Source organism: Eulemur rufifrons, chromosome 8, assembly GCF_041146395.1.
Source record: "Eulemur rufifrons isolate Redbay chromosome 8, OSU_ERuf_1, whole genome shotgun sequence".
Classification (NCBI taxonomy): Eukaryota; Metazoa; Chordata; class Mammalia; order Primates; family Lemuridae; genus Eulemur; species Eulemur rufifrons.
Genome location: NC_090990.1, coordinates 21,053,620 through 21,076,425, shown reverse-complemented (window position 1 = coordinate 21,076,425; position 22,806 = coordinate 21,053,620). Strand labels below are relative to the sequence as shown.

At 37.4% G+C, this 22,806-nt stretch overlaps 1 protein-coding gene and 1 non-coding gene across 11 annotated transcripts in view; both read left to right on the top strand.

Annotated features, from left to right (window-relative positions):
- Positions 1-22,806, top strand: part of PUM1 (pumilio RNA binding family member 1) — a 125,751-nt gene that overhangs the window by 76,743 nt on the left and 26,202 nt on the right. For 4 of the 10 annotated variants that reach the window (XM_069479690.1, XM_069479689.1, XM_069479695.1 and 1 more), the window contains 7 exons: positions 5,294-5,387; positions 6,560-6,661; positions 9,911-10,062; positions 14,948-15,086; positions 16,409-16,552; positions 17,435-17,731; positions 18,832-19,068. In XM_069479690.1, coding sequence (XP_069335791.1) covers positions 5,294-5,387; positions 6,560-6,661; positions 9,911-10,062; positions 14,948-15,086; positions 16,409-16,552; positions 17,435-17,731; positions 18,832-19,068 — 1,165 coding nt within the window. Of the gene's footprint in view, positions 1-5,293; positions 5,388-6,544; positions 6,662-9,910; positions 10,063-14,947; positions 15,087-16,408; positions 16,553-17,434; positions 17,732-18,831; positions 19,069-22,806 lie in introns of all 10 variants that reach the window. The other 6 variants (XM_069479694.1, XM_069479687.1, XM_069479686.1 and 3 more) reach the window with 3 other exon arrangements.
- Positions 15,203-15,275, top strand: LOC138391156 (small nucleolar RNA SNORD103/SNORD85). The gene has a single exon (XR_011234770.1). It is a non-coding gene; the product is annotated as a small nucleolar RNA SNORD103/SNORD85 (small nucleolar RNA).

The following is a 22,806-nucleotide window of genomic DNA, read 5'->3' as shown; positions in this document are numbered from 1 at the left end:
GTGTGACTGTGCCCAACCATATTCTTTTTATTTATTTATTTATTTTTGGGAGACAGAGTCTCACTCCATTGCCCTGAGTAGAGTGCTGTGGCATCAGCCTAGCTCACAGCAACCGCCAACTCCCAGGCGCAAGCGAGCCTCCTGCCTCAGCCTCCTGAGTAGCCGGGACTACAGGTGCACACCACAATGTCCAGCTGATTTTTTCTATTTTTATTAGAGACTGGGTCTGGCTCTTGCCTCAGGATGGTCTTGAACTCCTGAGCTCAAGCAGTCGTTCCACCTTGGCCTCCCAGAGTGCTAGGATTACAGGCGTCAGCCACTGCGACTTGGCCATATTCTTTATTTTTTATAAAGAGCTATACAATTTCCTGTTTATATTTCCCTAAATACAGTTTAGAAAATTATTAATGGTTTCATTGTATTACAGCCATGTAGTGGAAACCAAAGCTGTGATTATTATCAGTATAGATTAATTACATTGTTGATGTTCTTTATTTAGAATTCAGTTTACCTAAAAATAGCCTAATGTGGCATGCTTTACAAAATTGTATACTGTTATACTAAAACTCCCACCTGTTAAGCATGAATTTTAACAAAGAAACAGTATTCCAAAAATGATAGTTGAAGTACTATATTCATTCCTGCAGTTGTAGTCAGATGGGAGTGGAAATTAGCATACATTTGCTTTTAAAAGTGTGGTAGTGATTAAATGTCATTTTCGTGAGGCCTCGTGTGTGCAAAATTTTAATCCAGGTATTTAATGTTCTCAATTTTCTTTTAAATTTATGAATGATTATTCTTTCAGTATTGTGTATAGTTACTGACAAAGAGCTGACTTTGGTTAGTAATTTGGTCAGTTGAAGCTTGCCTTTATTGTTTTTTGACTTTGCTCAAATGTTATTTATGGCAAAGTTTTTCTCAAAAGATATTAATATACTTGGTGGAGTAGTTTATGTTTTGTTTTTCCCTAAGACCTTAGTTAGAAATCGTTTATTTTGGAATCAGATTCTTCATCTCCCAAAGAAATGTGAAGATTTTTAAAAAACTTAGCATGGTTTATATGTGTCTGTTAAACCAAAAATTGTCATAATCGTTAGCTAATCATTACAGTTGTTCACATAACCGTGTGAAAATTGGACTTTGATCTGGAAGCTTCAAACAGTACCACCAAGCTTTCACAAATTTGATGTACTGAGGAATGACTCTAAATTACAAATTCTTAAAATTTTATAATCCCACCATTGATGTAATGGTGTTTGGAAGGGATTTTCCTCTGTGAATCCTGATAACAACCCCATGAAGTAGGGCAGCTATTTTCTTTTTACATATAAGAAAATTAAGACACAGTGAAGTTTATAGACTTGCTGAAGATCGTATAGTACAAGCTATGGAAATACCTATTATTTTGGTTTCTAGCTCCAACCTGTGTCCTTTGGACCTTGTACTAGAAAAAGAGAGCCTTGTTGATATGTGGAGTTGTCTCACCTCCAAATTCATTTGTATTTATAGCCTTTTTGGGAAAGCAGTATAATGTAAAAAGTACTCATTATCAACAAAAACAACAATGGTTTTCTTCCTTCTCTGTTATCTTTGTGACCTGCTGATAGCAATTAGTGCTGCTGGTGCAATCAGGTTTTGACTCCTAATACAGACTAGGAAGAGTCCTGCTCTCTGCTTTTGGTGTACTTGGGCTGCTTTGCTCTGAGGGAGGAACTGTAAGGGGTGACATAGAAGGGACTATGTGTGAGGGTGCTGTTGCCATTTATCAGAAAGAACATCTCATAAGGGCTGTTGTAAGTGCTTTGTGTGTGTTAATTTTAATACCCACCACAACTTTGTGTTACATATATCTTTATTGTCTTATTAGAGAAAAGAGGAAAATGAGGCACAGAGAGATTGTCACTTGTATCAGGTCACAGAGCAAGGCAGTGGTAGCACTAAGATGTGAACCAAAGCAGCCTGGCTTTTCAGTCTGTACTCCTACTCCCTGTCTATTATGTATATTTCCTTAAACTGGTGAAAAGTCAGGGCTGGCCGTGTATTTTATTAAGAGGCGAGGAAGGATAGTCATTCACATTTGCTAACTTCGTATTTAGACATTACTCCTCCAGATTCAGGAAACTCTACAACAGTGTCTTTGCACCAACAGTTATTGATAACAACACTAATAATAGTAGTAGCTATCTTTTATAAGGTATCAGCTGCACATCAGTCACTGTGTTGGGTGTTTTGGGCCAAATTCCTTTCTGGAAAAAGAATCCTGTAGGGCAGTGGTCCCCAACCTTTTTGGCACCAGGGACCAGTTTCATGGAAGACAATTTTTCCATGGACTGGGGGTGGGGGAGTGGGGTCTCGTGGGTGAGGGGAGGGTGGTATGGAGCTCAGGCAGTGACCAGTGGCCCATTACTTACCATGGACGGGTACCCGGCCCTCGGCCCTGGCTTTGGGGACTGCAGCTGTAGGGTGTCTTTAATATGGTCATAAAGTAAGTGATAGAGAAGGGAGTCAAAATAGCTTGGTAGTTACGCCTTCAGTATTTAGTAGAAACCTTAACGTGCCTGAAGTAGTTGGTATACTCCCCCCTCATTCAGACTCGTGCACAACTTACGAATTCTACCTAGAGAATTGTAATCAACAGCAGCACCATTTGTCATTATATACCGACCTTTAAATAATCATCTCCCCCAACTCTCACGGTATTTTGTTTCTCAGTTACGGAGTATTGTTTTGTGAAAACCATTAAAATGTTAACAGAGCTCAGTGCTTTGCCCAGCAGTTGGCATTTGTGTGAGTTTTTCAGGATTCTGTGGAATCCATCACTTGCCAATTACCCAATTTTGTTTTGAATACTTCTATTTCCAGTTAATATTGTGCCATTTACATAAAGAGAATGTGCCAGAATTGCTGTAATCTGTTCTGTAATCAAATCTGCCTGCTGTAGATGCATAATTTACTTTGTTAAACTGTTTACTGCAGAATGTTCTCAAGAAATTCCTTTTTTATTCACCATAATCACTAAAATATTAATCAGCTCTCAAACATCGGCTATATGTGGGCTCTTATAGGGCTTGTATGCTTTCAGTTAGAAGTAATAGTCCTTACTTTAAAAGTGTGGTAAGATGATGGTGAGAACCGCAAGCTAATGTTAGATGGAATGATCATTTTTATGATATTCATACATACTGTATATTTAATACATTTACAGATATAGTACACACACATATAATGAAAGTCAGATGGAATGGCATCAGACTATTGTTTTTGGTTAATAAATCAAGATATCCTCAAGAGTTGTATTTTGAACACACCATCTTTATTCCCCCAGCTCCGTATCACAGTGCCTACCTAATAAGAGGTGCTCAAAAAATGTTTGTTGAATCAAATAAGTTATTTTGTTTGTAGCAGGGCAAAGAGGGATAGAGAGAAGAAGGTACCACAAGCAGTGTCTGAGATGTTAAATGTTTCAAAAGGTTTTATGCCAGCAACATTCCAGAGACCCATTGAAGAGACCTTAGATATTTAGTGGAACTACAAGTTGTTTTTACAGCCTTGGAAATAATTTAAAGACAACTTTCTACTATTTTAGTTGTTTTCTGCCTTATGGCGGCACCTCTTGTGTGGACTGCCTCCTGTTGGTAGACATACGGTGAGACACTGGTTTTTTTTTTTACTAAGTAGTAGTGACTGGAGTGGACATGTATTCTGATATGTTTGTCAGTTAGATTCAGTTTCTCCATTTCTTTTTAAGATTTGATATTTTATGAATGCCTATAAAGCAGTACTGTCTTTTCCCTTTTTTACCAGCATCATAATGAAGTTTTTCTTAACCTTTGAAAATAAAAAACTGAAGTATTTTTGAAACCTGTACATAATTACTTTTGACATTAGTACTATAAAAGCAAGGACTAATTTTACTCTGGTTTTTAGAAAGAGGAATGTATATAGAAAGGGAGCTAATAGGTAAAGTCAGCCAATATGCTCTTAGTATTCATTTTTTGTTAGTTAAAATTAGCTGCCTGATATATTTGAGGCATAGAGGTAGCCAGATCGCAGGATAAGTCTCTCCACCGCCTGGGATAAGAGAGAGTCCAGTCATGACAATAATTGAGCTGAGTTGGTGGAATGACATTATCTCCTAATGTCTGAAACAATCAAGTCTCTTTATGAGGACATCTGTAATTCAAGATCCATGATGTCTGTTATACTTGATCCAGTGATGTCAGCTAAGCTGTTGAAAAATCCTGTAGAAAGAGCAGGTAGGTTGAAGGTCCTGTCCAGGGAGGTTCCTTCAGTAAGTGCTTTCAGTCTGATTTCAGCAAATGTTGAAGTCTTCTGTGTGAGTCCTTAGGAGGCCCATCAAGGCGATATAAAATCAGGTTACCAGCATCCCCTTTCTTTGTACCAGTACTGTTCATACTAAAATATAATCTCCATAAGGGCAGGGATTATGTATTGTTTTATTCACTGTTGTGTCCCTAGTTCCTTGCACAGTGCCTAGCAAATATCATTTGTTTCATAAATATTTGTTGAATGAATGAGTGAATGATTGACTTTATTAATGTAGAATCTTGAGACATTCTTAGTTTTAAGGCCTTTGAATTTTTTTTCCTTTTCTTGGGAACTAAGAAATGTGCCAGCTATGAGCTCACAATCCAAGTTTTGTAGTAGCAGCTATACTTGTTCTATTTTCTACATATAAAGAATAGGTATTCTAGGAGACTCTGAAAGTTGAGCAGTTGTCTCATTTACTCATCAGGATAAGCCACTAGTTGAGGAGAGTATCTAATACTATTTTCCCAGGAAGAGGCAGCCTAGAGGATGAAGTGAACACTTTTCCATATTCTCCAGCGTGTGAGTAGGTGAGGATTAATTCAAAGTATTTGTGGAGTCTTGAAAGAATTGAAGGGAGATTTAGTAGTGGGAGCAATGTGGCAAATCACTTGGTAGTACATTTGTCTAATTTTTAAGTGAGTGTATCTTGGATCAGGCAGGACCTATTGGTAACTATTAAGGCTTTTGCATATAAATATGTATGTGTGTGGTTCAGGGGACATATCACCTGTGAAGCATTCAGCCCATGGGAACCTGGCACACAATTGAGGTAAAGAGAGAGGGAAAACAGAACTATGAAGCATTGTGATACCACGGGAATGGAGTAGAGTATGAGAACACTAATTTTTGTTAAAGTATCATGCCTAAACAAGGGTTTATTAAAATTTTTAGTCAGAGAGGTTTTAAAGGTACTTCAGGAGACAGTTTTCCTAACCACACCATGTCTTTCCTCTTACCTCAGCTGTTCCAAAGACCTAACGCGCTCGCTGTCCAGCAGTTGACAGCTGCCCAGCAGCAGCAGTACGCTCTAGCAGCTGCTCACCAGCCGCACATTGGTAAGTGCTTAAGCCTGTAGCTCTTCTATTATAGGTGAGGCCACCATTTTAGGCTAACTGGGTGCTATGAAACCCAGTAATTTAGACCGATTATAAAAGTCCAGACAAATCCCTCAGACAGAGTAAATGGCCTCTGCCTCTTGTCCAGTTGTCCCTAGTTACATTCTTTATTTTTGGTATACCTTCTAGACCTGGACTTGTATGATTTCCTTAGTATCCAGCCATTGTCCTACCTCAGGTGTTTCAAAATTTAAAGTATTTACTATGGTAGTAACTAGGACTAGCAGCTCTTTGAGTAAGATTTGGATGAAATTGATTAAATAATTTGGGGTTGTATAGACTGAAACATCAACTTCTCATCTTACAACGAGCAAGTAGTACCTATAAATCTATTTTCCAAGCAGTATGCATTGAAAAATCTAAAAAGTGTTCACATATAATTACCAGTTTGTAAGTAACTTTGCTTTTTCCCTGTAGCTGTTGTTAAAATTTTGACAGATATTTTAGTCTTCTGCCTAGACCTTTCTCCCCTGGACCGTCTTAAGGTCTCTTCAAAACAAAGTGTGTTAAATATAAACAAGTGGAAGTAGAATTTTTTTTTTTTTTTAATGTGCTGAAATGGCATGATTGAGTAGAAAGGAGATTGCCAATCTTGGAAGTGGTATGCTGTGGAAGAAAAAACTTGCTTCCAACCTAGATAAATTAAGGCCAGGCATAAGGGCCTTTGCCTGGGTCTGATATTATATAGTTGTAGATGGTAGTCTATAAATACTCATGCATTTTATTGGAGGAAAACTGTTTGCAAATTGTTTTAAATGGAAATAAATAACCTCCCTTCATCCCAATTTGCAAAAATCTTTTAAATTGCTCTATTTTAGTCTATTATAATTTTAACTTTTAGAAGTTGTGCTGAATTTAAAACTGTATAAACAGTTTTAGTTTATTTCTTGACTAGTCATTTAAAAAAAAGACTGTACATAAATTTCACCATAATCTTTAGTATAGGGATTATTTATCTTTTTAAAATTCTTCTTTGCTCTCAACCTATCCTATCTTCTCTTTTCTTTTTTTCCTCATCTACAGCCTGGAATAAATAGTTAAACTGTATAGGTATCTAGTAGGGCTGCAGTTTTAGTCAAGTTTGTTTTTACTGACAGGTATGTTTTCAGCAGGTTTAGCTCCCGCTGCGTTTGTCCCCAATCCATACATCATCAGCGCTGCTCCCCCAGGGACGGACCCCTACACAGCTGGATTGGCTGCAGCAGCGACACTAGGTGAGACATTTCTGCTGCATGAGGGATTTTCTCACCTGCTAAAAAGTTATTTGAGATGGGCATGCATTCTTTATACTCTTTTTTTCTAAATCCATGTTTCCAGTGGAGATTTCTGCTGAGTGGTTATAGTACTAGAGTGGATATCTCTCCTTAGCTGTAACACAGGCCCCTTCAGACTTGAACATGTTCAAAGGCAAATTAGTTACCTACCCCTTGCACATAGGTATTTTTGATCCGTAGAGCCATTAGTTGCTCATTTATATTTTGGGAATTTCTCCTCTTGCCCAGGTCTCCTACTACCTCTAGTAGTCTACCATAGTTCAGGTTCTTACGCTGGTGTCCCTCACATATTTCAGATTTCCTTGCCTCTTTCCCCTCCTCCGCCCTTCTAAATTGTTTAAGAAAATGGTTTCAAACACAGATCTTACCCTTTCACCCTTCTGCTTAAACCCCTTATTGGTTTCTCTTTTTTCCATTCTAATAAATGCGTACTACCATAGTTATCAAACATGGCTGATCATTACAACCTACTTGGGGAGTGGTGTGCTGTTCCTTGGAATTAACATTTTTAAGTAGCTGCCAGGTAATTCTAAGGTTTTAGCTAGGGTTGGGACCCACTGTACATAAGGGTTCTCTCTCCATGACTCATAGAGGTCTCTTACATATACACCACTCTGTTCCCTTCCTAATTGACTACCATAGGCTCACAGCATACATTGTAGCAATACTGATGTGATTTTAGTTTGCTGCAGATATTGCACTGGTTTAGTCCTTTGTTTTTGGACACCATGGTCTCCTTAGTCTTCTGTGGTAAACTCTTTTTCCCATTCTTTGCCTGTGATGCTCCTTAGCTGGCATTGTCACCTAGGAAGCTATCCTTGCTAACTATTCCTCATTCTTTCTTTATCACTAATTACGGCGTTGTTTTTATTTGCTTTTGGATGTATACGCGACTTTTTTTTTTTTTCTTCCTCTTTTAGACTGAATCTTTCAAGGCAGGCACCTTTGTTACTTGATTCTATGTAGCAGTTGCCGTCACCATAGTGGGGCCATAAATGTATGCGGAATTGAATTCAACAATAAGACCAAAAAAAGAAAAGTCTTTCAATGTAAATATTCTTTGGGGGCAGATCCCAGCAAGTCATGTTAATCATGACTAAATATGTCTGTGAGATTTCACTTCTTATATAACTTATAGTTTGCAATTATGACCTCAAATTCAGCATAGCATTTCTTAGATTTTTAGAATTGTTTACATTTTGGCATTGTTGTAGTGGGAACATATTTAATATAGGTTCCTCTCCCCCTGCCCCTCACCTTTCCATCTTTGGGAAAATAGAGAGCTCTTCCTAGGAGAATGATCTCTGCTAACCACCATTAATATTTATTGAACACTTAACTATTTGTCAGGCGTTCGTTGTCCCAAGTGCTTTTCTTTTACGTGAGTTGTCAAATGATGAATTTACAGATTAGACATTTGGGGCTCAGATAGCTGTCTTACTTGAGATCACACAATTTAAATATTATAGAGTTGAGATTTGAACCAGATTTAACTCTATAGCCCATGCATGCACTACACTGCATTATATAGAATGCCTATTTTTTCTTGAATTGTCATTTTCTGTACTTTGTTTAGAAGTTCTTTCCTCTACTAACTTAATATATGTTACTTGAAACAAAGAACTGGTGTTAGGGATGACACATTTGCCATCAATGAGATGATAGTTTGGTGCTGAGAATCTTGGTTTTTGTACACATCAGCTGAGCTAGACTGAAAATGAGTCAAGTACTTTCACACATGACAGGAAATGTTAACTACGCAGACTGTGGATCTGTGTATTCTTGTAAGGTGTTAATCACACGAATTTAAGCAGGCATCCTTATGAACCAAGCTCAGTTGATCACCCTGATATGTTTTTCTAAATTAAATCTTAGGCCAGGGTGACAAGGGTAAAGTAGTAGATACGCCAGTTGAGGAAATTTAAAGTAATGTAAATGTTTATAGTAGTAGCAACCTGTGCCCAGTGGAGGTTCTCTTTGTTGGCTTTTGGGGGAGCCTTTGAGGACTGTTAGTATAGGTTGCAACCCATCCTTTCAAGGTAGGTATGGCCACACTCCTAACACCTATTACAGGTCGAGCATCCCTAATCCGAAAATCCAAAGTATGAAATGCTCCAAAATCTGAAGTTTTTGAGCACAAACATGATGCCACAAATGGAAATGGAAAATTTCACACCTGACCTCATGTGAATGAGTCAAGTGCTAGACCTCAGGTGATGGCAAGTGCCCAACATGCAATTTATTTAATGCCCCCACGAGAAAGATACAGTTCCCCCCAGGCTATGGATAGAAGGTGTATATGAAACATAAAGTAATTTTGTGTTTAGACTTGGGTCCCTTCCCCAACTTCTCATTATGTATATGCAAATATTCCAAAATCCAAAATCTGAAAACACTTCTAGTCCAAAGATTTTCAGATAAGGGACACTCAACCTGTATACCAATTTTACTCAGCAAGTCAAGAGGTTACAGTTTTTGTTTGTTTGTGTGTGTTCAACTTTGACTTAAATGTAAAATTTCAAAAATCAATGTCTGAATGTAGTTGGGGTGAATGACTTTTGTGGCTTTAGAAACAGGAAAATCAGACCACTTTGAAATTGAGCATTTGAGGTTCAGATGAGTACCTGGGTTTTGTTGTCAGAATTCGGATAGATTTTTCATGGCTCTGGAGTTACTGAAGCACTAGTACCTATTCTAGTACCTATTAATCACCTCAGGGGCCATTCTTATCGTTGAAAACAGGACATATCTGAACCTTTTGTTCTGTTCCGTCACTTTAAGCACACAAACCCTTCATTTATTTCCTTTCTAGCAACAAATTTTGTCTACATCTATCCTACATCCTTTCTTTCTTAGGGGAAAACCATGCATTTTTCCAAAGCTAATTCCTCCATCTGTTCTTCAGTCGAACCCCTTCCGACTTCTGTCAGCTATTCTCCCTTCGAGTATCTCTAACAGGCTCTTCCTCTAGGCCTAGAGTATATTACTGACTTGAGATGACTTTGGTGTAAGGATCTTATATTAACATTTTCTATTTAAAAAAAAAAAGAGGATTAATAATTAGCATCAATATACACTCCCAAGTTAATATTTTACAGTAGGATCTGCTGAGCCAGGTGTAGTCTTTGGGAGCCCTGAGATGATTCCTAATAGTCTAAACTTTCTTTTCCTTTCTCCTGCTATTTTTAGGCCCAGCTGTGGTCCCTCACCAGTATTACGGAGTTACTCCCTGGGGAGTCTACCCTGCCAGTCTTTTCCAGCAGCAAGCTGCGGCCGCCGCTGCAGCAACTAATTCTGCTAATCAACAGACCACCCCACAGGCTCAACAAGGACAGCAGCAGGTAAATGTAAATAAAATCTACCCCATCTAAGTGTGAGTTTTGGTCATGGTATATAATTAATAGGTGATGCTGTTCCTAGTAGAAAAACACCATGAATGTGTGAGTTCCCTCTTGTGTGTGTGTATCTCAGTTCAGGCTCAGATTTAACTCTACTTACGGAATGCCTTTTACACGTCAGGCACTTAGTGTAACTATGCGAGGTAATGATACTAATTCAATTTATATATGAGAAAACTGCTTAGAAGGTTGTCCAATTAGGGTTACACAGCTAGCAGGTGACAAAGCGAGTCTTCATACTGATAGTAAAGGTTTTGTTTTGTCATACTATAGTTGCCTGCTACGCACCATTTTCATATCACTTCAGAGTTTTGCAAGTGGCTGGCCACCAAAGGGGAGGTACTAGTTTTTTAGACTACTTATTCAAGATACTATTGGATTAGATACAAATTTTAAACCTGTCATATCTGCATTAGTTTTTTAATTGAGTTGGGAAAGGATAGTAAACAGTAAAACTATATAAATCTTTTTTAAAAAGACTTTTTTCTGATAATTAGAATAACACCTCTTTATTGCTAGAAATTGTAGTGAAATGGAAAACTCAAAAAAAAAAAAATCACCCTAAAATTGTACACCAGAAAACCAATATTAGTATGTTTGGTATCTGTTATTCCAGACTTATTATTTAATTCATTACAAAATTTGGATCATTCTGTCCACATGGTTTTTCATTCTGATGTCATGCTTTGCCATATCATTTAGTGTTATTTTTAATATCTTTACTAGGTACATTTAAATCCACCAAAGCGTACTTTATTTTCAGTATTCTGTTATATTTGATATTTCACTTAGCAATATTTTAGTGTTATAAAGAAGAGTGATTAATACCCTTTGTATAAGTCTGTGACTCTTTCCTTGGAATAAATTCCTGGTAATGGAATTTTTCTGGAGCAAATGAAATGAACATTTAGGCTTTTGATACACACTGTCAAATGAAAGCTGTCTTTTGAGGCAAAACCCCATGCTCATATGTGTACGTATGATCCAAGCAAGAATTTTTTGCTTTTCAGAGTGTATGTGTAGTTTTTTAGATTCCATACAGTTACAGGAAAAACACAGGTCCTAACAGTTTTCTGGAAACTATTAAATGATTTTCTTGGCAACAGATGCAATTCTGTGTTTGTAAGGAAACTGTGTATGTAAGGAAATTCAGTAAATAATTTGTTGATAGAATGAGTGCTCTCTATTAAGTAAATTTCTTAATATCTGCTCTTTGTGGATAAGTCTATATTTCTTTGTGTGATGAACTTTTGTTTAAATAGTTGCCAAGTTATTGTGGATTTGGAAGATTGAATTAATTGCTGTGTTTTAAAGTTAGCTCTAACACAGTGAACAAGAATAATAGCACTACTATTTATTGAAAGCTTTCTGTGTAAAGCTTAGTGCTCTACATATAATTTCTATTCCCTTTTCCAATTATGATAAATACATACATGACTTCTTTTATGATTGAAGAAATAGAATTTGTACGCCCAGGGTCACACAAATATTAAGTTGTTAAGAATTGAACACAAGGCTCTATCTTCACAACTCGTTTTCCGACCTTATTGTGATATCTGGAGTTAAAGAAAATCTGAGATCTGGTCTTTCTTCTATCATTAACAGGTTACAGCTAGGTCAAGTTGCATGACTTCTCTGAATGCATATTCCTTTGTTATCAAATGGACATGAAAACCATTTGTTTATTAGAGTTTTCTGTCATCCATAATTTAATCCATAATTACAAACTCCACTAAGAAAAAGTTTTTAGCGTTTGTTTGTTTTGAGATAGGGACTCTGTTGTGCAGGCTGTAGTGCAGTGGCACAATCACAGCTCATAGCAGTCTCCAACTCCAGGGTTCAAGTGATCCTCCTGGCTCAGTCTCCTGAGTAGCTAGGACTACAGGCACACATCACCATGCCCAGCTAATTTTTCTATATATTTTTAGTTGTTCAGCTAATTTCTTTCTATTTTTTAAGTAGAGACGGGGTCTCACTCTTGCTCAGGCTGGTCTCAAACTCCTGAGCTCAAACGATCCACCCGCCTCAGCCTCCCAGAGTGCTAGGATTATAGGCATGAGCCACCGCACCCAGCCCTGATTTCTTTTTCATCCTTGTTTAAGGTTCCTTTGATACTTGATAAATTTTTTTTCTTCTTCTGTATTTTTAAAATTAAAAAAATTTGTTTTTCTTCTGTAAATGTTTAAAAAATTTTTAAAGTCCTCAGCATTTGGTTAAATGCTAACACAGGTGGCAAACTGGGTGGGGATTTGGTGTTGGATATTGCATTTTGAGAAGGAGGAGTTTAGGATGGCCTCTGAACTTTCTAGTTTGAAGGAGACTGTCAATGATGATTCTAGGGAGTATAAGGGAGAACCACTAAGAAGAATGAATGATTATTAATTAGAATATCTCCATTGAGCAGCTACTTGCTTATAGTATATTGGTAGGTTTTAAATGTTGTACCTTTTAATCAGTACCTTTGAATAGAAATTTGAATTTACAGTTCATGCATCGTTAAGATAGACAGTAAACTAACTCCTAGGATAGTGTTTTTGTGAATTCAGTCATTTTTAGAGATTTTATTTGACTTAAAAATGTTACTTGTGAAATTTTATATATTTTCATAAAACCCACAGACTTGACAGCTATTGATGAAATTAAAATACATGAACATTGGTAGATGACTTAAGAACTTTGATTTATAGTTAAGGGTGTTGCATAGATTTCTAGAGCACGGACAAAAAGCTAACGTGTATGTTGCTTTCCTTCCTCATTAAAGCAAGACTCATTAGTAGCCTTGACTATCTCTTTCTTGAGGCACCTTGTCCACTCCACCTCACCTGCCCTTTCATACAACTCCTATCCAAATGTAAAACCTACTTCTTTATTCCCTGTGAAAGCAATGCTTCTGTTGTTTTTTTAAATTCTTAAGCAGTTTGAACTATTAGTATTTGCCATATTTCTGTACATGCTGTTTACTTTTCCTAGAGCGATCTCTTCTGGATTATTGTGTAGGTATCTTCTAAGTCTTGGCCCATGCACTGGTGCAGTCCTCCATTTACACTTCTATATATGTAGTTTGAAGCTTTTTTTTTTTTTTTTTTTGGATACACAGTCCTAACTCTGTCACCCTGGGTAGAGTGCAATGGTGTCATCAAAACTCCCTGCAACCTCAAACTCCTGGGCTCAAGTGATCCTCCTTCCTCAGCCTCCCAAATAGCTGGGACTACAGGTGCCTGCCACCACACCCAGCTAATATTTTTTTCCTATTTTGATAGAGACAGAGTCTCACTCTTGTTCAGACTGGTCTTGAACTCCTGACCTCAAGTGATCCTAGTACCTTGGCCTCCGAGAGTGTTAGGATTACAGGCGTGAGCCACCTAGCCCAGCCTGAAGTTGGTTAGGTTCTTTAGGTCACTAACAGAAATCAATTGCATAATATTTTGATAATAGTAGTTATTATCTATTGGTTATTGGTTATCTACTAGGTATGAGGCATTGTGCCTTAAAGACATTACTTCAAGTATTTCTGACAAATCTACAAGATCACTTGTTGATTCTCACTATTAACGGATAAAAAAATGAGAGATACTCCAGTTAAATTAAGTGTCCACACATCTCTTCTTGCCAGTATGAACAATATTCAACTTATACTCATTTAATAAATATTTTATTATTAGTGTTATTTTTCTCTTTTTTGTTTTTTACCAGCGAGTCCAAGAATAATATGTACCCATGTTCTTGACCACGTCTAACTTACAAATAGCAGAGTGCAATTGAAAGTGATCTGATAAGAACTTTGTACTTGAAAATATTGCAAAAACACCTCATTAGAAACTTCAGTAATTTTAGCCGTGGTCTGTGGGTTTTGTGTTTTTGCTGGCTGCCGTTTATAGATCTAGTGAACAAGATTCTTCAGATCATATGGAATAATAATAATGATTACTAACATCTCCCTATTTATGTTTCATTAATAAGAAATAGGTAGTGGCAAAATTGGTATTCTGCAGTGAACTTGACTAATAATTATCTCCATTTAGATGAGCCTCTTTCTAGAATTTATGAAAGGTGAAATAGAAACAGGTCACAAGCCTGCTAAATCAAATCTGTTGAGCTCATTTGGGCCCTGATAAATAGGAATAGTATTAAAGGATGGAGAAAATGTTCTTATATTCCATTTTGTGTGTGTGTGTGTTTAAGACACAATTATATTTAATAACTTAAATATGTGGGTAAGTTAGCCTTCTTTTCTTCACTCACTTTTTGTCAGAGACATTATATAGTGTTTATTATCTGCCTTATTTGTTAGAATAAAAGCTTCATGAGGGCTGGGGCTTTGTCTCTCTTGTTCGTTGATTGCTCTGTCCCACGTGCCCGTGTGTCACATGGTAGGCACTAAATATTTAAGAACACTACCTCTTAGTGTGTACTTAATATGTGCCAGACTTCATGCTAGGTCTTCTGATTCATCTTTTAACATAATGTTCACAAGAACTTTATGAGGAAGGTGGGATAAAATATTTGATGAACGGATCATTACTTTTATATGCTTTTTGCTGCTTATAAAGGTAATATGTTTAAACTAAAAATGATCGAATGAAATTTATTGTATGAAATGTTATTAATTGAATTTCTATCCTAGCAGCCATGCCATATAAAACCATTATAGTGAAAATGTTTTACAACTATTAATTTTTTTATTTTTTGTTTTTCTTACATGGCCCAAGTCATAGAAGCTTATACAATTACTCATTTTTAAAAGTCGACTCAACTTGAGCACATGGTAGGTCTTAGATACTTCCACTGAGGAGAAAGTAGTTGATTTATTTCTATCTCCCTTTCCTAGGTTCTCCGTGGAGGAGCCAGTCAGCGCCCTTTGACTCCAAATCAGAACCAGCAGGGACAGCAAACAGATCCACTAGTGGCAGCTGCAGCAGTGAATTCTGCACTTGCATTTGGACAAGGTCTGGCCGCAGGCATGCCAGGTGAGGTTTCATTGTTGTTCCCAATACTCTGTGGGGGGAAATGTCTTCATGTTTGGGGTAATAGAGGGGAGAATGGGCAGTGCTTTTATCTCGTTTAGGCTTGTCATGATTTGGGGACTGGCAAGGATGATATACACTTGCCCTCACTTAGACTATAGTTCGTTGATGAGAACATTGTTCTGAGCCAGTCTCAAGTCTAATTAGTTGGACATATGTGAATGTCCATGTAGCTTGGAATATGTTTTTCTGTGGCCATGATCTATTTTCTTCCTCTGGGTTAGTGATAGATGGAGTGACCAGCTGCTTTAATATCACTCCAATGCTTAGTGTTTATGCGATATTTTTGAACAGCATGATTAGGAAGAAATTGCTGGTATTCCTTGAATGTAAGAGTCATCCTTTTCATTTCTAGGATTTCTCCCAAACCAAGTCGAGGTCCTTTTTAGCTGTCTACCTCTGAAATATGTGTCTGTATAAATACATCTTGAATATATGTTGTTCTCTGTTCATTGTCATCTGATCCTGTGGTTTGTATGGGATTGGATGTAGTTTGATGTTCTTCATTTGAAATAGGTCCTTGCGAGATCTTTGCTTAATTTTATGGAACTTTATTAACTGTGGAGCATAGGCAGATTAGTCCATTTGTGAATTCAGTGAATAGCTTGCTTCATTTGTTTTGTTAGTTATTACTAAGCATTTATGTCTTATTAGGAAATCACCTGCAGTTTCTCATATGGCTCAAACTAGGATTTGGGGATTCCATCTCATATAATATTAAAAGATCCTGTTAATTGAAGCCTGTCTAGGTTTTTCATGCTAACTTACAGGATATTTGTGCTTATATTATTATGTGGTGTGGAAGTACTATGATTTTTGCAATCATTTTTAGCCTCTGTTATTTGTTCAGTCAAGAAAACATAGAAAAATTGTCAGTGTATGATTGTGGGTGATAACCTTGCCTAGGAGTTTGAAGAGCACCGAAGTGTTCCCTATCCCACCAAATTACCTTTCTTAGACTAGCAGGTGACAAATAATACTGCCCCTTACTATGTATTTAATATGTGCCAGAAATCATGCTGGATCCTTCACATTTATCTTTTAATCTTCACAAGAACTTTATGAGGCAGGAGATAATGTTATTATTCATATTTTACAGATAACAAAATGGATGCCCAGAGATTCAGGTCATTCAACTATTTATGTGGTGGAGCAGGATGTAAATCTAGGTCTCTCTGATCCCAGGGTTCAGTTTATTGTTTGCAATATGCTGGTGCCAGGAGACATTTGCTTATTTCATATATGTGTTGGCTTGATTTTCCTAGGTTATCCAGTCTTGGCTCCTGCTGCTTACTATGACCAAACTGGTGCCCTTGTGGTGAATGCAGGAGCGAGAAATGGTCTTGGAGCTCCTGTTCGACTTGTAGCTCCTGCCCCGGTCATCATTAGTTCCTCAGCTGCACAAGCAGGTAAGCTTACGTCTTAGCGGACTCCTGTCGTGGATCTAAAAGAGGTGATTGATGATGTTCTGACAGTATGTTGAAATATACTTTACTTGTCAATTCTCGGTATAGCAGTGCTACCCTGTAATATTTCAAAGAGATCTCAGAAGCAATAAATGACCTTGGTGGATTCTGATTTTTCTTGAGGGGCATAGGAAGTTGGATTACTCACACAAAATGGCTCTGTTGGCAAAAGTCCAAGGCTAATTTTACAGAAATCCAAGTCATTATTTTAAGATAATTTGGGGAGGGAGTTGTTTTTTTGGTATAGGGGCAGGGGTGGAGTAAGTGGGAAAGGACAGTGAGACGTGCCCAGAGCAGTACATGGTTGGGGGAGTAATAGTCTTTTTTGTTTTTTACTTTAAGCTTTATATGGTGGATTTTGTTTGTTTGTTTGTTTGTTTTTAATTGGGAACAATAGAGGGAACATTTAGAAGAGAGCAGCATACTAAAATAGCAATTTGAGCAACTTTAGAATATGGATTACATGGTTCTGGGGAAAAAACCTCAACATAGATATTTATGGAATTTGAAATTTTAGGAAGTAGTTGTATTTAGTGGGTACATTTGATGTTTGTACTCCTTTTAAACTGCAGATTCTTGGAAGCTGCCAACATAGTGAGTGTGGTCCAGCAGTTATGTTGACTTCAAATTGAAAGTAGAATAGAAAGTAGAAGCTTCACATGCAGGTATCAAAGACAGATTTGTATAGTTTTTTTTTTTCCCTCCAAGGTTTATGTCTGTTTTGAAAAGATAGGCAGCATTAAAAGGCTTTTTAAAAAAGGATAAAAATGTAGCTTGGAAATGTGGCCAATCCCTTTCACAAACAGTTTGCTTTCTTCTTCATAGCTGTTGCAGCAGCCGCAGCTTCAGCAAATGGAGCAGCCGGTGGTCTTGCTGGAACAACAAATGGAGCATTTCGCCCTTTAGGAACCCAGCAGCCTCAGCCCCAGCCCCAGCAGCAGCCCAGTAACAACCTGGCATCCAGTTCTTTTTATGGCAACAACTCTCTGAACAGCAATTCACAGAGCAGCTCCCTCTTCTCCCAGGGCTCTGCCCAGCCTGCCAACACATCCTTGGGATTTGGAAGTAGCAGTTCTCTCGGCGCCACTCTGGGATCAGCCCTTGGAGGGTTTGGAACAGCAGGTAGAAATCAGACTGATGTGCTGTTAAAACTAAATTTTAATTATTTTTACAATCTTCCTGGAACACTGACAATGCATGGAACCCTGGACAGATACCCTGGACAGGCAGAGCTGCACTAAGCCCCATGGGAATCCAGCCATCCCACATAATCTTTGAGATGATGGACTATTGAAATCCAGTTATATGGTTGGAGCGTATTTCAGGTCCATGCTCATGTTGTTACTTATTTATACTCACATAGTCAATTTGTTTCCGCGATTTGAAAAGCAGGGAAGATTTTTGCAGTCATTGGAAGAATGTGGAGGAACTGTAGAAATATGGATATTAAAAAGTGAGGGAGGAGGACTTACCAAAGATCACAGGGCTGAGGACTCCACGACTGAGACTGAACTGAGTGCTTGGCCTGCAGGCCTTAAATAATTATGAGTTTTCTCCAGTCTTTTGAGCAGAATTAAGGTGGAAAATTGGGAGGAAGGATATTAGAAGAGGGTATTTTTAATGTTTTGATCGAAGAAAAAAGAGCAGGAATATAGTGAGGTGTACAATGGGATACTTATACAGATTGTAAGATAATGTGATCCCCAAACAGAAGGGCATGTTTGAAAGAAAGTTTCTTAATTGGAATTGGGGGTAGTAGTAATTCTTGATTGAACCCACTGAGGGAACAGGCTTTCATATATAAAAGTCTAGTGTAGTGGGGCAGCACCCCATTTACAAATCTTTTTTCTGTATTCCATTTTTCTACTAGAACCTTTTTGGTTGACGAAAGGCATTCTTTCTAGTCCATTTTCTTTCACCTTTTTCATAGCTCATGTGGCCGTCAGAGCTTTTTAACCCTCCCCATACCATAATATATGACATCAAAGGAAGGTAAATTTGGCATACGTGTGATGGTTTGAACCAAAGTTTCATGTTTACCAGAGCCATGTCCTCTTTATTACTTTATCTGACCCTAGAACTGCTACATTAACAGTTAGGCTGTCTCTGCTGACAAATTTGCAGTGGTAAGGAGTCTAGATCAAGTGTTAGGAACAGGTCACTGGGCTTGTTCTTCGAAGAACAGGCCTGTTCTTATCTGCATTGTTTTAATTCCATTTTAGTTGCAAACTCCAACACTGGCAGTGGCTCCCGCCGTGACTCCCTGACTGGCAGCAGTGACCTTTATAAGAGGACATCGAGCAGCTTGACCCCCATTGGACACAGTTTTTATAACGGCCTTAGCTTTTCCTCCTCTCCTGGACCCGTGGGCATGCCTCTCCCTAGTCAGGGACCAGGACATTCACAGACACCACCTCCTTCCCTCTCTTCACATGGATCCTCTTCAAGCTTAAACCTGGGTAAGAACCATTACTCTAACACCACCTTGAACTCTAGAAATCTTTTGCCACCAATGACATTACAAGTACTCTGCATAAGCAAAGGACAATCCCTTTATCCTAGAAGTGTCCTGGGTGTTCTGTGCCTTCCATAAATAACCTCATACTATTCAGGTTGTACCTATAGATAGTATAGCAGTAAACCAGTTTTGGATTTATTAGCGTTTGGGTACATTCCCTGTATTTTCACTTCAGCTTTAGTATGAACATTTTATGCTTTGGCTACTTGTATCTTTCATTATAAACACAGTACAGGTTCATTTCAGCAAAGCTGGAAAACACAGAGACAAAAAATTTATTCACCTAGTACAACCACCTAAAATACCCCCATGATTAATATTTTGCCTTATTTCTTTTTGGATTTTCCCCTTCCCTATGTATACATTTAATATCTTTTTTTTCACATAAAACATTTTATTTAAAAGTTTTTGCCATATTCTTAAAATTTGTAAATATAAATTCTTAAACCACACAGTATGCTAATGAGTAGATGTGTATTTCCCTGTTATATATTTAGGTTGTTTTATGTATGGGATTTTTAAAATGTTACCATCTAGATCCTAGAAACTCAGGAGGAAAAAGAGGATGTAAGAATGAAAAAAAAATTATATTACCATTTTTGGCAACATTCTCTAAATCTTTCAGGACATGGGAGATAGTTTCTTATCTCAGAAACATGGTGCACACCCCTCTCCCTCAGTTATTTATCACCTTTGAAATGCTGATTATTTCCTAGATGGAGAAAGTTGAATCTTAGAATGACCATATAATGTATCATGCGAGTCAGGACACTTTTGTGGGTGAATAAGGGTACTGTTAATAATTACTCTGTGATGATAGGCCTAAATCAGGACTGTCCTGGGGAAGTCAGCATGTATGGTCACTTTTCTTAGAAAATTCTGTTTTTAACCAGCAGGATTAAAAGTGGCTTCATGGACTCAGACGTGAGGACTGACTAAAAGCAAATAGGATGCTTCCGTTTGGAAAGACAGACTGGGAAGTGATTTTTAAAAATAAAAAAAAAAGTTTGAGGTGGGTGGGATAATAGAGTTATCTAGAAGTAAGAGTAATTCTAGAACTAAGAGTAGTGAATGTGTATCCTCAAGTTTTATACAGTAAGAACTATAGTTGTAGGATTCATTTTCTCAGGTTATATATGGACATTACTTTAGAAAAGTTGTAGGGACATTCCTGATTGGTAGGTCCATAACAGATGGATAAGGGAATGGGGTACATTGCACAACAGTGTTTCCTAGTGGCAGAATGCCTGGCACGAGAGACTAGGGGTTAATGAAAAATCAGGAGGGGGATGGATGTGAAAGTCCCAGTTTGATACATGAATAGAAGGAAGGAACTATCATTCACTGACCTGGCATTTACCTGCTAGGTTAATGGTTTTGGGTCAACTCTGGAAGGTATAGCTATATCCCTGTGTCTCAGGACTTACATCTTGTCTACATCATTTCAGATTTGAACAGATTTCCAGTCAAGCCCTTTTGACTCCAGAGCGTGCAGTTTCAGTGTATGTCTTACCACATGATATGCCCAGGATATCTTGAACCAGTGCCTTATCAGATCCAGAAATATATTACCTTTTAACTTCTTGGTTTAAACATCTGAACTGTTCATCTCATATTGAGTACTAAACTTCAAAATTTTTTTGTAAAAAGTCAGACAGCGTATACTTCAGGTTTTGTGGGCCAGATGGTGTCTGTAGTGAATATTCAACTCTGCTATTGAAATGTGAAAGCAACCACAGACAAAATGTAAATGAATGAGTGTGTAGCTATCTTCTAATAAAACTTTATTTACAAAAATAGGTGGTAGGCCAGATTTCTTCTGTGGTCTGTAGTTTTCCAATTCCTGAACTAAATGCTGTGGCTCTCGGTATGTGAAAGTGGAGCTGGAACAGTACTTTCGTGCGTGATGCCTTTCCCCTTTCCAGTATATCAGCAAATTAATGTTAATACTTCTTAATTCATGCATTCCCTGTGAAATGTGAGTTATTTCTTATTTGCTGCCTGCCTAGTTTTATGTTTAACATATCTTTCCTTTTAAAAAAATCACCTGTTTAAGCAATTTTGTGTACATTTGCATTGGACTTCTTTTGCTGTATGTAGTGCACATTTCCTGAGGAACTTTGTATCTTGATTGGTAGAGCTTTACCAAGCTTGATTGGTAGAGCTTGATTGGTAGAGCTCAGTCTGCTTTCTTGAGAAACGGTTCTTCTGTGCCTTAGTCCCAACCCAGAGAAAATAGACATGTGGTACTTGGTTTCTAACAGTGTTCATACAAATGCCCTAAAGACATTTTGGTGCAAGAAGCATTACCAATTATATATTGAGCCACACATAATACATTTTCTCTTATTACTATTACTTCACTGCTGCCGCTAGCCATCAGTTATTTGATCACGAGCAGCCATACTAGCATTTTTATATTCATTGTGTTGAATATTCAAAAGAGCTCTTTACACATGGAAACTTAAACTCACTGTGTTTTAATGAATTTCCTAATACCTCATTGCTAGTAAGTGTTTGAATATATATTCCAGCCTATATCTCTGTTGCATCAATGTGGATCTTTTCCCCATCTCATCATTTTTATACTTCCAGTAGCCAGATGGCTGTTAGGGTATTCTAAAAAAAAAAAAAAATCAGTGACTCGTGCAATAATTTCCCCCATTTATTTAAAAATCACTTATTGAGTGCCTATTTAAGAATCTTCAATGGTTTTCCATTAACAATTGTTAAAAGTCCAGACTTTTAAAAAACTTTATTGAATTGTATTTCACATATCATAAAATCCACCCATTTCTAGCACCCATTTCAATGAATTTTAGTAACTTTATGATTTGTGCAATCATCATAAATCCATTTTAGAATATTATCATCCCCTCAGTAAGATTTCTCATGCCCATTTGCAGTTAATCCCTATTGCTCCCCTCAGCCCCAGTCAGCCACTGATCTACTTTCTGGCTGTAAATTTGTATTTTCCGGACATTTCATATAAGTGGAACCATATAACGTGTGGTCTTTTCTGTCTGGCTTTTGTACCTTTGCATGTTGAGACTGATCCATGATAAAGTGTGTCAGTAGTGTGTTCCTTTTTATCGTTGAATCGTCTTCCATTTTATGGCTATACCACCTTTTGTCTTTCTATTCACAGACATTTATTGGTTCCAGTTTTGGCTGTTAGAATTAGTGCTACCATGAACATTTGCATGCAAGTCTTTTTGTGGACAAGCTTCATTTCTCTAGAAGTAGAATTGTTGGATTGTATGTATGTTTTGTGTTAATTTTTTTGAGAAACTGCCAAACCGTTTTACATATTAGTGTACCATTTTATATTCCCACCAGCAGTGTATAAGGATTCCAGTTTTTCTACTACTTCACCAACATTTGTTGTTGTCTGTCTTATTTACTATAACTATTCTAGTGAGCATGAAATGGTAATTCATTGTGGTTTTATTTTCCATTTCCCTGATAACTAATGATGTAGAGTATGTTTTCATGTGTTTATTAACCATTTGTTTGTCTTTCAAATGGCTGCTCATTTTTTGCCCACTTTTAAATTTGTTTTTTTTGTCATCTTATTGAGTTATAAGAGTTGCTTATAGATTCTGGATACAAATCCTTTATCTCCTGGTCTTTTGCTTTTTTTCATTTTTAAAATTATGTCTTTTAAAGCGTGATGGTT